Source organism: Bufo bufo, chromosome 2, assembly GCF_905171765.1.
Source record: "Bufo bufo chromosome 2, aBufBuf1.1, whole genome shotgun sequence".
NCBI lineage: Eukaryota > Metazoa > Chordata > Amphibia > Anura > Bufonidae > Bufo > Bufo bufo.
Genome location: NC_053390.1, coordinates 555,809,249 through 555,824,038, shown reverse-complemented (window position 1 = coordinate 555,824,038; position 14,790 = coordinate 555,809,249). Strand labels below are relative to the sequence as shown.

Below are 14,790 nucleotides of genomic sequence, written 5' to 3'. Positions count from 1 at the left end.
GTACATCCCCCGTTATAAGAGGGTGTGCACACTTATGCAACCACATTATTTTAGTTTTTTTTTTTTTTTTTCCCTCCACCTAAAAGTTTTCAGTTTGTTTTTCAATTGAGTTGTACAGTTTACAGGTCACATTAAAGGTGGAAAAAGTTCTGAAATGATTTATCTTTGTCTTATTTTTTTACAGCACAGAAACCTGAGATTTTAACAGGGGTGTGTAGACTTTTTATATCCACTGTAGTTTATGGTCTGGTCTTGGTTCTGTCTCGTGCATTGAGGAGAGCGAGAGTTCACTATGTAGGGGCTTCTCTCTTCTCATTCTAGTGATCAGGGGGTCTCAGAACTCAGACCCTCATCATTTGCTAGAACAAGGAGAGAGAATCACGGGCATATCGCATTTTCTCCCATGGCTGCAGAAGACGGGCTCAATATAATTCTATGGGCCGGTCTCCATTCTGTCTCATGCAGTGAGGAGAGAAAACACACTATGTGAGGGCTTCTCTCTCCTCATTCTAGTGATCATGGGGGTCTCAGAACTCAGACCCTCATCATTTGCTAGAATGAGGAGAGATAAGTGCTAGCATATCGTGTTCTCCCTCCTCGCTGCAGGAGATGGGCTCAATAGAAAGTCTATGGGCCCATCTTGATTCTGTCCCCTGCAGTGTGGGTCTTACAAAAATGTTATGAAAACTCAGTGACTCTTTATTGGTCCATAGTGGTTGAGGGCTATCAGTTTTAGTGCCGCATCTGCTGAACATATCCATAGGTCCCCATTCCAAAGTTGTCTTCTTTTGACATTTGGCCCAGGATACCTTGGTTTGCCTTCATTTTGACTTGTATGTCTGTATGGCCATTACAGCGCCAGAGGTACAGCAGGGTGTATGCCTCCATTCATACTGAGTGCGGCCAGTGTAGGGGGAGAGGGGTCTGTTGACGTCTCAGGGGGAGGTGTCAGGCCGGCCTGTATTAGATGTCTGGGAGGCTGGCGGGCAGAGCAGAGCGCTGGCTGAGCCGGAGTCACACACTGCTCCCCCTCTTCCTCTTCCTCCTGCTTCGCTTTCCTCGCTCCTTACATTAGGTATCTTCTCTGGGAGTCCACGAAGACGCTTAACCCCCTCCGCCCGGGCAGATGACTTCACTGCAGCTCTCACTACTTTCTCTGCCCCCCGTCCGCCTCTGAAGTAGTAGCAGCAGAGCGGCCAAGTCAAGGAGCACTTTCCCCAACTAACTGCACGACACAAGGACATCCGTCCCATGACACGTAATTAAAACTTACCTAGAGAAGACTGGTCCTCGGGGACCTGAATAGTATAGAGGAGTCCTAGTGGAAGAGGACCGGCTCACATGTGCTGCTGAGGGACCGCATCATCCACACGGAGCGGGATTAGCTGGAGACCCCGTCATGGCTCTCCTGTCATTCTGCCTCCTGGTAGCGGTGGCCCTGACAGACGGCGAGACCTCAGCCCCTCCGGTAAGTGCACACTCAGTGCTGGCCATATTATCTGTCTGTCTGTTATCTATCTACCTACCTATCATCTATCTATCTATCTATCTATTATCTATCTATCTATCTATCTATCTATCTATCTATCTATTATCTATCTATTATCTATCTATCTAGTATCTATCTATCTATCTATCTATCTATCTATCTATCTATCTATCTATCTATCTATCTATCATCTATCCTCTATCTATTCACTATCTATCTATCTATCTATCTATCTATCTATCTATCTATCTATCTATTATCTATCTAGTATCTATCTATCTTCTATCTATCTATCTATCTATCTATCTATCTATCTATCTATATATCTATCTATTATCTATCTATCTATCTATCTATCTATCTATCTATCTATCATCTATCCTCTATCTATTCACTATCTATCTATCTATCTATCTATCTATCTATCTATCTATCTATCTATCTATCTACCTATCAATCTATCTATCTATCTATCTATCTATCTATCATCTATCTATTCACTATCTATCTATCTATCTATCTATCTATCTATCTATCTATCTATCTATCTATCTATCTATCTATTATCTATCTAGTATCTATCTATCTTCTATCTATCTATCTATCTATCTATCTATCTATCTATCTATCTATATATCTATCTATTATCTATCTATCTATCTATCTATCTATCTATCTATCTATCTATCCATCCTCTATCTATCTATCTATTATCTATCTATCTATTATCTATCTATCTATCTATCTATCTATCTTCTATCTATTATCTATCTATCTATTTATCTATCTATCTATCTATCTATCTAACTATCAATTATCTATCTATCTATCTATCTATCTATTAATCTATCTATCTATCTATCTATCTATCCCATATCTATCTATCTATCTATCTATCTATCTATCTATCTATCTATTATCTATCTATTAATCTATCTATCTATCTATCTATCTATTATCTATCTATTAATCTATCTATCTGTCTGTCTGTCTATCTATCTATCTATTATCTATCTATTAATCTATCTATCTATCTATCTATCTACATCTATTATCTTTCTTTCTTTCTTACTTTTTTTCTCTCTCTTTCTTTCTTTCTCTACGTGTATTATGCAGCAGATGATGAGGGTTGTAATAGGACCGCTATGGCAGTGCCATTTTTAAATCTAAGGAGGGCAGTGGCAACACATGTCAACGTTAACATTTTCACGGCTGCTTGACAGATGGATGAAAAGCTCGCCCTGCCTGGCAGCATCCATGTCATGTGTTTCATATGAGTTCTTCCCCCTGGTATCACATCACAATATCACGCCACAAATACTATATATACAATTATTTATCATTATATATCACACACATACAGGATATAATTGATCTTTCCATCGGGGCCTGAAGTAGTTCATTCCCATTAAGCCCTTTGGCTACTGGATTGTTGGCACCGCCTGGCAGATCTATTGAATGGGGTTTCTATGCTGGACGTATTATGAATGCCCTTGAACTATAGGTGGCAACAACTGCTGTTTATTTAGCAATGGAAAACCCACCAATAAACTTGAAAGTTGCCTGGAGCAATTTTGGTTTTCTCCCCCGCACAGACTGTGCAGTGTACTTTAACCGTGAAGTGTCCAAGGCATCTACATCCAACTAATGCTCTGTTCTCTCTCTTTAAACCCAGGCTGGCAATGAAGGAAACGTACGGATAGGTAAGTGTGATCAAGAAAGCCAACTTCCTATGATTATTGTAAACTTCTTTACTAAGGCTGGCCGTACACATGCAATGTTATTTCTCCTGAGTTCTCGGTACACATGCATGCTCAGCTGGTCGTTTGACAGGGAGAGGGGAATAAGCTCCATTCACTTCTATGGGACTGCTGGAGATAACACTGACCCCTAACAACCAGACACGTATCCTCTATCCTGTGGTTAGACTTACAGGAGCAGCTCTGCAGTGAGGAGTGGTGTCCACTACAATGTCGACAGGGCAGTATAGTTCCGGCGATGACTTCCTGCGACAGAGCTACACGGAACAGCTTATTGGCGGGAAGGGGGGGGGGGGGGGGGCGGGGAGTGGAACTTCCACCAATCGGCTACTGCCCACCAATTTTTGTTTGTGATTTCATTTTACTAATTTTTGGCTAAAAAACATTTTTTCAATTGGCCTTTATTAAAGAATATTAGGCTTTTTTGTCACAAAGGGTTAACTGTTTTTCTAGCTGTGTGGCTGGTACTTTCACTTTCACTTTGTGGCAGTCATCTAATAAACTTTATCTCTAAACTACTGAGAGTTCATAAACACTTATTGAAGCCACATCCTTATCAGTAAGATAAGAACTGAGCTATAATGAGTGTTTATAAGGTCAGAGAGCAGAGATAAGGAGTCCATCAGCTCCTGGTCTGACGGAAAAGCATGTCGGCTCTGTATAGAAAAAATGACACCATATTTTTAATAAAGACCAATAAAAAATAAAAAAATTCTCAAAAGGAGTACAATGCAATAATAAAAAAAATTGCCCCCAAAGGTGTACATAGCTTTTAAGTCTGGACCCCTTTAAGAAGCGGCAGAATTATTTTGTCCCTGAAAAATGAAAGCAACAAAGACTTACTTTTAGACAATTTCATAAATCTGCCCCGGAGTCTATGGGGGGAAATTATCATCCCCCCATGCCAGTTTTCAATGCCATTGCTCTTAAATCTAAGCAAAAGTAGCGTATCTATGCTACCCTCACAACTTTCCTGAAAATGGGGCTTTGGGGAGGTGACAGGGCCAGCGGGTCCGGTGAATATATATTCATCCTCAGACTGCCAGAGGATGCATCTCAGTTATGACGAGGCGTGTGCAGGGAATATTGTGTATTTTGTTGGGCATCATATTTTTATTATCATCATTATTATATTGTTACAGACTGATACCACCAGTATCTTGAATATCGTATATCCGTGAAGTGAAAGGTTATGTTCACATACAATTCCATAATTCTTTTTGCAATTTTTTTTAAATAGAAATCACGGGAAAATAAATAAAATAAAAAATGTTTCTATGTCCTAAGCATGCCGCTTGAGAACATATAAATGTTGTCTGGGTTCTTAGCTGCTTTACAGAGTAAACTGGAACATGGGTGGGCACATTACTATGACCATCAGAGGTGGGGGTCCCGGGTCAGCTGTTTGAAGGGGCAGCGACACTCTTGTGAGCACTGCGTCCTCTTCAAGGTTTACCTGCACACCATCTAGGTTGTAGAGCCAACGGGAGAAGAATCTGTGATAGCTCTGCACCGCTGCTTTACAGTAGACGCATGCAGGCAAACCTTCAAGAGGATGCTGTTCTCACACGGGTGTCACATCCCGTGTGTTGGAAGTTGGACCCTCACTTACCTGATAATGATGACCTATCCTGAGGACATTGAGGTCATCAATATCCTTAGACCGGACAACTCAGTTTAATTTTATTAATAGCCAGATCATAAGAACCTCCACAGACATTACGAGGAAACAGCCCATCCCAGTAAGATTTCTAGACTCATTGATCACAAAACCCCAGGAATGTGTCCATTAGGCTTCATGAGAGTAACCATGCCATGCTCCATCAGATAAGACTATGGTGCAGAATTTCCCCAAGTTAATACCCGGCACTAAAATTTTAATCCCTGTTTATGGAGCGATGTAAAAAATCTTTCCCCTTTGCCAGGGATGGAGGGTTTTAAGCAGGAAATAGCATAACATTTAAGCTTATACCTTCCCCATACAGAGCACTGTCACATATTATTATCATTATTATTTATTATTAAAGCGCCATTCATTCCATAGCGCTGTACATATCATAAGGGGTGCACATACATAATACAGACAATTGCATTAATCATAAACAAGACGAGTTACAGACTGGTACAGAAGGAGAGAGGGCCCTGCCCGTGAGGGCTTACAATCTACATGGTATGGGAGAAGGACACAGTAGGTGCGGGTGAAGTTGGTCATGGCGGTATAGAAGCAGCTTGTCTGAAGAGGTGGGTTTTCAGGTTTCTTTTAAAGGATTCCTCTGTAGATGAGAGTCTGATATGTTGGGGTAGCGGGTTCCAGAGTATGGGGGATGCACGGGAGAAATCTTGGAGTCGATTGTGGGAAGAGGTGATAAGAGGAGAGGAGAGAAGGAGGTCTTGTGAGGATCAGAGAGTGCGTGTGGGGATGTATCGGGAAAGTAGCTCAGAGATGTAGGGAGGGGACAGGTTGTGGACAGCCATGTATGTATTAGTATTTTGAACAGAATTCCCTGGGCAATGGGGAGCCAGTGAAAGGATTGGCAGAGGGGAGAGGCAGAGGAGTAACACGGTGAGAGGTGGATTAGTCGGGCAGCAGAGTTGAGGATAGATTGAAGGGGTGTGAGAGTGCTAGATCGAAGGCCACAGAGGAGAATGTTGCAGTAGTCTAGGCGGGAGATGATTAGGGCATGTACAAGCATTTTTGCAGATTCAAAGTTAAGGAAAGCGCGGATGCGGGAGATGTTTTTGAGTTGGAGGCGGCAGGTGGTGGAAAGGGATTGGATGTGCGGTCGGAAGGAGAGGGCAGAATCCAAGGTCACGCCAAGGCAGCGGACTTGGTTGACCGGGTTGAGAGTGCAGCCATTGATCGCCATTAATTGTACATATGGTACAAATACAGTACCATTCAGAAATTCACAACTGCAATGTATTCATCCTTACACAGCACTGGATAGTACAGATTTTTACAGTTGTATGTATAAGGTATACTACTGCCTTGCAGAGTTAGGCCACCTGCACACATTGCAAAATACGTGTGTTTTTTCCCGCGCGGATTCCCATGCAGAAAAAATGCTGTGTATTCCAGTACCAGCAAAGTGTATGAAATTACAAAAATCGCATGTACACTTTGCAGATTTTTTCCACAGCATGCCTGCAGCATGTCAATTACGTTTGCGGTTTTAGCTGCGGATTTCAGTGGAAAAGTGAGATCTGCGGCAAAACCACATCCAATCCACATCAAAAACCACTGTTAGACATTGCAGATTGGAAATTCGTGCGGATCTTATGTGCGTTCATCTGCACTCTTGTGCAGGTGGCCTTAAAGTCCTGAGTTTGAATCCAACCATAGACCACATATGCATGGAGTTTGTATATTCTCCACGTGTTAGACCTCTTTCACACCGTCTGTCAATTACAGACGTGTACTGTTCACGTATCCATTGACTTTAACCACCTCAGCCCCCAGTGCTTAAACACCCTGAAAGACCAGGCCACTTTTTACACTTCTGACCTACACTACTTTCACCGTTTATTGCTCGGTCATGCAACTTACCACCCAAATGAATTTTACCTCCTTTTCTTCTCACTAATAGAGCTTTCATTTGGTGGTATTTCATTGCTGCTGACATTTTTACTTTTTTTGTTATTAATCGAAATTTAACGATTTTTTTGCAAAAAAATGACATTTTTCACTTTCAGTTGTAAAATTTTGCAAAAAAAACGACATCCATATATAAATTTTGCTCTAAATTTATTGTTCTACATGTCTTTGATAAAAAAAAAATGTTTGGGTAAAAAAAAAATGGTTTGGGTAAAAGTTATAGCGTTTACAAACTATGGTACAAAAATGTGAATTTCCGCTTTTTGAAGCAGCTCTGACTTTCTGAGCACCTGTCATGTTTCCTGAGGTTCTACAATGCCCAGACAGTACAAACACCCCACAAATGACCCCATTTCGGAAAGTACACACCCTAAGGTATTCGCTGATGGGCATAGTGAGTTCATAGAACTTTTTATTTTTTGTCACAAGTTAGCGGAAAATGATGATTTTTTTTTTTTTTTTTTTTTCTTACAAAGTCTCATATTCCACTTGTGACAAAAAATAAAAAATTCTAGGAACTCGCCATGCCCCTCACGGAATACCTTGGGGTGTCTTCTTTCCAAAATGGGGTCACTTGTGGGGTAGTTATACTGCCCTGGCATTCTAGGGGCCCCAATGTGTGGTAAGGAGTTTGAAATCAAATTCTGTAAAAAATGACCAGTGAAATCCGAAAGGTGCTCTTTGGAATATGGGCCCCTTTGCCCACCTAGGCTGCAAAAAAGTGTCACACATGTGGTATCTCCGTATTCAGTAGAAGTTGGGGAATGTGTTTTGGGGTGTCTTTTTACATATACCCATGCTGGGTGAGATAAATATCTTGGTCAAATGCCAACTTTGTATAAAAAAATGGGAAAAGTTGTCTTTTGCCAAGATATTTCTCTCACCCAGCATGGGTATATGTAAAATGACACCCCAAAACACATTCCCAACTTCTACTGAATACGGAGATACCAGATGTGTGACACTTTTTTGCAGCCTAGGTGGGCAAAGGGGCCCATATTCCAAAGAGCACCTTTCGGATTTCACTCGTCATTTTTTACAGAATTTGATTTCAAACTCCTTACCACACATTTGGGCCCCTAGAATGCCAGGGCAGTATAACTACCCCACAAGTGACCCCATTTTGGAAAGAAGAGACCCCAAGGTATTCGCTGATGGGCATGGCGAGTTCATGGAAGTTTTTATTTTTTGTCACAAGTTAGTGGAATATGAGACTTTGTATGAAAAAAAATAAATAAAAAAAATCATCATTTTCCACTAACTTGTGACAAAAAATAAAAAATTCTAGGAACTCGCCATGCCCCTCACGAAATACCTTGGGGTGTCTTCTTTCCAAAATGGGGTCACTTGTGGGGTAGTTATACTGCCCTGGCATTCTAGGGGCCCCAATGTGTGGTAAGGAGTTTGAAATCAAATTCTGTAAAAAATGACGAGTGAAATCCGAAAGGTGCTCTTTGGAATATGGGCCCCTTTGCCCACCTAGGCTGCAAAAAAGTGTCACACATCTGGTATCTCCGTATTCAGTAGAAGTTGGGGAATGTGTTTTGGGGTGTCTTTTTACATATACCCATGCTGGGTGAGATAAATATCTTGGTCAAATGCCAACTTTGTATAAAAAAATGGGAAAAGTTGTCTTTTGCCAAGATATTTCTCTCACCCAGCATGGGTATATGTAAAATGACACCCCAAAACACATTCCCCAACTTCTACTGAATACGGAGATACCAGATGTGTGACACTTTTTTGCAGCCTAGGTGGGCAAAGGGGCCCATATTCCAAAGAGCACCTTTCGGATTTCACTCGTCATTTTTTACAGAATTTGATTTCAAACTCCTTACCACACATTTGGGCCCCTAGAATGCCAGGGCAGTATAACTACCCCACAAGTGACCCCATTTTGGAAAGAAGAGACCCCAAGGTATTCGCTGATGGGCATGGCGAGTTCATGATAGTTTTTATTTTTTGTCACAAGTTAGTGGAATATGAGACTTTGTATGAAAAAAAAAATCATAATTTTACACTAATTTGTGACAAAAAATAAAAAATTCTAGGAACTTGCCATGCCCCTCATGGAATACCTTGGGGTGTCTTCTTTCCAAAATGGGGTCACTTGTGGGGTAGTTATACTGCCCTGGCATTTTCCAGGGGCCCTAATGTGTGGTAAGTAGGTAAATGACCTGTGAAATCCGAAAGGTGCTCTTTGGAATGTGGGCCCCTTTGCCCACCTAGGCTGCAAAAAAGTGTCACACATGTGGTATCTCCGTATTCAGGAGACGTTGGGGAATGTGTTTTGTGGTGTCATTTTACATATACCCATGCTGGGTGAGAGAAATATTCCTTTTAGGAGGGCATTTTTAGACATTTGGATACCAGACTTCTTCTCACGCTTTGGGGCCCCTAAAATGCCAGGGCAGTATAAATACCCCACATGTGACCCTATTTTGGAAAGAAGACACCCCAAGGTATTCAATGAAGGGCATGGCGAGTTCATAGAAAAAAAAAAATTTTGGCACAAGTTAGCGGAAATTTATTTTTTTGATTTTTTTCTCACAAAGTCTCCCTTTCCGCTAACTTGGGACAAAAATTTCAATCTTTCATGGACTCAATATGCCCCTCAGCGAATACCTTGGGGTGTCTTCTTTCCAAAATGGTGTTATTTGTGGGGTGTTTGTACTGCCCTGGCATTTGAGGGTCTCCGCAATCATTACATGTATGCCCAGCATTAGGAGTTTCTGCTATTCTCCTTATATTGAGCATACGGGTAATGAGATTTTTTTTTCCGTTCAGCCTCTGGGCTGAAAGAAAAAATGAACGGCACAGATTTCTTCATTCGCATCGATCAATGTGGATGAAAAAATCTCTGCCAAAAAAAGGAAAAGGAGGGGAAAGGCGTCTGCCAGGACATAGGAGCTCCGCCCAACATCCATACCCACTTAGCTCGTATGCCCTGGCAAACCAGATTTCTCCATTCACATCAATCGATGTGGATGAATAAATCATTGCCGGGATTTTTTTTTTTATATATACAAAGTGTTTGCCAAAGTATATGAACACCGCCACCTCCTCAGCTCATATGCCTCGGCAAACGTATCTTTTACTGCAGAGGAGAAATCTCGTCTTGCAGCGCCGCATACACCGACTTGCGTGTAATCTGACAGCAGCGCAATGCTTCTGTCCGAATGCACATCAGTGCTGCAGCTAGTCGATCGGTTAGTCCACCTGGAAGTTAAAAAAAAAAAAAAAAAAAGAAAAAACCAGGCCGCAACACAATAATTTTATTAACTTTGGAAGAGAACATAGAAACTTTAACTTTTTGAACTGAACATTAACCTTTTTGCTTACCGGTGTTTTTTTTTTTTTTTTTTTTACCTTTATAGAACAAACCTCTCCTTCCCCATGGGTCAATGTGCAAAGCGCAAATCGCCCAAAGATGTGGCGAAGTACGTTATGCACTTTGTCCCATGTGAAAGGAGACGTTTGCAGCAGCTGTGAGTGAATGGGCCCTAATAGCCCTGTGTGCCTGTCCTGGTGAGATGTGATCCCTATGCTAGGTGTACCTGTGTGTGGTACTTCCGGAAACACTCTCCTAAGCATAGGGCAGGGTGGTCAGGGCAGTCAGGACAGAAATAGCGGGTGTCACGCCTTATTCCACTCCTGCTACAGACACGACATCTTTTTCGGGGTGACGGTTGGATTGAGGTACCAGCAACGACATTGGGGAAATGTCGCTCGTGTAGACGGCTAACTACACTGGTGGATGGGGCCACGGAACCTTCTGGATACAGGAGGTTCTCGATGATCTCTTCCTGGAATTTGAGGAAGGATCGTGTTCTCCCAGCCTTACTGTAGAGAACAAAACTATTATACAGCGCCAATTGAATCAAATATACAGACACCTTCTTATACCAGCGTCTGGTTCTGCGGGAAACTAAATACGGAGACAACATCTGGTCATTGAAGTCCACCCCTCCCATGAGCAAATTATAGTCGTGGACTGAGAGGGGCTTTTCAATGACACGGGTTGCTCGCTCAATTTGGATTGTCGTGTCTGCGTGAATGGAGGAGAGCATGTAAACGTCACGCTTGTCTCTCCATTTCACCGCGAGCAGTTCTTCATTACACAAGGCAGCCCTCTCCCCCCTTGCAAGACGGGTGGTAACGAGCCGTTGGGGGAAGCCCCGGCGACTAGGTCGCACGGTGCCACAGGCGCAAATCCGTTCTAGAAACAAATGCCTAAAGAGGGCCACACTTGTGTAGAAATTGTCCACATAAAGATGGTACCCCTTGCCGAATAAGGGTGACACCAAGTCCCAGACTGTCTTCCCACTGCTCCCCAGGTAGTCAGGGCAACCGACCGGCTCCAGGGTCTGATCTTTTCCCTCATAGACACGAAATTTGTGGGTATAGCCTGTGGCCCTTTCACAGAGCTTATACAATTTGACCCCATACCGGGCACGCTTGCTTGGGATGTATTGTTTGAAGCCAAGGCGCCCGGTAAAATGTATTAGGGACTCGTCTATGCAGATGTTTTGCTCGGGGGTATACAAATCTGCAAATTTCTGGTTGAAATGGTCTATGAGGGGCCGAATTTTGTGGAGCCGGTCAAAAGCTGGGTGGCCTCTGGGACGGGAGGTGGTGTTGTCGCTAAAATGCAGAAAACGCAGGATGGTCTCAAATCGTGTCCTGGACATAGCAGCAGAGAACATGGGCATGTGATGAATTGGGTTCGTGGACCAATATGACCGCAATTCATGCTTTTTAGTTAGACCCATGTTGAGGAGAAGGCCCAGAAAAATTTTAATTTCGGAAACTTGGACTGGTTTCCACCTGCGACGGGGTAACTACTGCACGTGCCACCGTACCAGCTTCAACTGCCCTTCTGGTGCTCGCTACTTCACCATGTTGTACGGCAGTGCTGGTACTAGGTCCAGGAAGGGCTGCGCTGCTGGTGTATGCCTCACCACGTGATCCGGCAGCGACAGCCCCACTCTGCTGCTCTTAAAGCGGATCCTGCGTAACCTGTGGTCTAGCGACACGGGGTCGGGTACGCCTGGTGCTATCAGGGACCTCAGCCTCCTCGTCCGAACTTTGGGTCAGAGAGCCACTGCTTTCCACAGGTTCATATTCTGACCCGCTAGATTCGTCAGATGAGGGTTCCCACTCCTCATCCGACTGGGTCAGAATCCTGTAGGCCTCTTCAGAAGAATACCCCCTGTTTGACATTTTGGACTACTAAATTTAGGGGTATTCCCTGAGACTACCCAAGAAAAAAAGCAAGCCTGTCTTACAAAGGGGAGGCTAGCGAAGTACCGGAGGCCGCTGCGGTTGATAAAAAATATCAAAACTGATTTTTTTATCGCCGCAGTGCGTGTAAAGTGAATGTGCAGTGATCAAAAAATAATAATTTTTTGTCACTGCGGTGGGGCGGGCGTGGGTGAACGCACGTGTGGGCGACCGATCAGGCCTGATCGGGCAAACACTGCGTTTTGGGTGGAGGGCGAGCTAAGGTGACACTAATACAATTATAGATCTGACCGTGATCAGTTTTGATCACTTACAGATACTATAAAAGTACAAATGCTGATTAGCGATACGCTAATCAGCGAATAAAAGTGACTGCGGTGTGGTGGGCTGGGTGCTAACTGACGCTAACTACCTAACCAAGGGGCCTAAACTATCCCTAAAACCTAACAGTCAATACCAGTGAAAAAAAAAAAGTGACAGTTTACACTGATCACTTTTTTTCCTTTCACTAGTGATTGACAGGGGCGATCAAAGGGGTGATCAAAGGGTTAATTGGGGTGCAGGGGGGTGATCTGGGGCTAAGGTGTAGTGTTTGGTGTACTCACAGTTCAGTCTGCTCCTCTGCTGGATCCAACCGACGAAAAGGACCAGCAGAGGAGCAGACAAGCCATATAACAGATCATATTTACTAATATGATCTGTTATATGGCTTGTGATTGGATTTTTTGAAAATCGCCAACCTGCCAGCCAATGATCGTTGCTGGCAGGCTGGTGACGAAATTGTTCTTTAACTTTTGCCGGCCCGCGATGCGCATGCGCGGGCCGGCAATGCCCGAAATCTCGCGTCTCGCGAGATGACGCACGGATGCGTCCAGGAGGAATGAATCAACCACCTTCCGGACGCATCCGTGCGTTAGGCGGTCGGGAGGTGGTTAATGTGTGTATTCACCAATCAATGATTTTCCATGGACCATGGGTCCGTGGTAACACCATGGTAGCATGCCCTATTTTTGTCTGTGATTACAGATCCCTCATGCACATTATAGTCTATGGGTCAGTGAAAACTACGGACATAATACGGATGCCATCCATGTTTGGTCCATGGTTTTCACTGATCATTGCTAGGAGATAAACGACATAATCTACTGATGACATGGACACTCCCAGTGTTTGGGCAGCCACTTGATAAATGAGGTTCAGTGTGAATAAATGTAAAGTTATGCATCTGGTTAGTAAAGTCTACATGCATCATATGTTCTAGGTGATGTAGCACTGGGAGAGTCACTTATAGAGAAGGATTTGGGTGTCCTTGTGGATGGTAGATTAAATTACAGCACACAATGTCAATCACCTGCTTCTAAGGCCACCAGGATACTGTCATGCATTAAACGAGGCATGGACTCGCGGGGCAGGGATGTAATATTACCACTTTACAAAGCGTGGTGCGGCCTCATCTGGAATATGCAGTCCAGTTCTGGGCACCAGTACATAGAAAGGATGCACTGCAGCTGGAAAAAGTACAGAGGAGAGTGACTAAACTGATAAGGGGCATGGAGGGTCTTAGTTATTAAGAAAGATTAAAAGAATTGAATTTATTTAGTCTTGAGAAGAGACGTCTAAGGGCGGACATGATTAACCTATACAAATATATAAATTGCCTGTATAAACAAAATATGGTGAAAAACTGTTCCATGTAAAATCCTCTCAAAAGGCAAGGGGGCACTGGCTCCTTCTGGAGAAGAAAAAGTTGAGTCTCCAAGGGTGTCAAGGCTTCTTTACTGTAAGAACTGAATCTGTGAAATAGTCTACCTCAGGACGTGGTCACAGCAGGAACAGTGGACAGTTTAAAAAAAAAGGCTTTGATGAATTCTTAGAATTAAAGGGCATCTGTCAGCAGATTTGTTCCAGGAAACTAGCTGACCTGTTACATGTGCCTTTGGCAGCTGAAGGCATCTGTGTTGGTCCCATGTTTATATGTGCCCGCATTACTAAGAAAAGTGATTTTTTTTATATACTGTATGCAAAGGACCCTCTAGGAGCAATGGGGGCATTGTCATTACACCTAGAGGCTCTGCTCTCTCTGCAACTGCTGTGCCGTCTCCACTTTGATTGACAGGTCCAGGCAGTCAAGACTAGCTTTAATCTCTAAGTACACGGTACAGTAATAAAAACATTAAAGGGACTATCCAGAATTATAAAAACTTTGCTGCGTTCTTTAAAAGAAAACAGCCAGGCTTACAATCTGGAATGTTAGGGGAAAAGAGACAATAGGTGAAGATAGAAGCTGCTCATTGTGTAGTGACAGTATGGTTACCGTAGGTTGTAGGCTTTTCTGAATAGTAGGGTTTGCAGACAGGTTTTGAAGGTTTTGATGGTGGGAGATTCTAATGTTTAGTGGTAGAGAGTTCCTGAGGCTGTGTGAAGAGGAGATTGAAAATGGTCTTGTGATGACCTTAAATTACGTATGGGGAAATATTGGGAAATTAGTTGAGGGTGTAAGGCGGCGACAGGTCGTGGAAGGACTTGCAGGCCTTTGTTAATATTATGAACCGAACCGCGAAGGGCTTGTTAGAGGTAGAAACCTGGATAAACTGAAATCCACACAAATAATCAGTTGTGTTTCGTGGAAAAGAAATGTTATTTTAGTCAGTTTAGGAAGGAGATCAACATATTAACAGAAGGAGAACTTAATGTTTGTCTGA

General features: G+C 43.0%; 1 protein-coding gene across 1 annotated transcript in view; it reads left to right on the top strand.

The window, feature by feature from the left end:
• Window positions 1-967: 967 nt before the first annotated feature.
• Window positions 968-14,790, top strand: part of ADAMTS3 (ADAM metallopeptidase with thrombospondin type 1 motif 3) — a 214,911-nt gene continuing 201,088 nt past the window's right edge. The window contains exons 1-2 of the mRNA XM_040418128.1: window positions 968-1,468; window positions 3,165-3,192. Of these exons, the coding sequence (XP_040274062.1) occupies window positions 1,400-1,468; window positions 3,165-3,192 (97 nt within the window). The 5' untranslated portion in view covers window positions 968-1,399. The remainder of the gene's footprint in view (window positions 1,469-3,164; window positions 3,193-14,790) is intronic.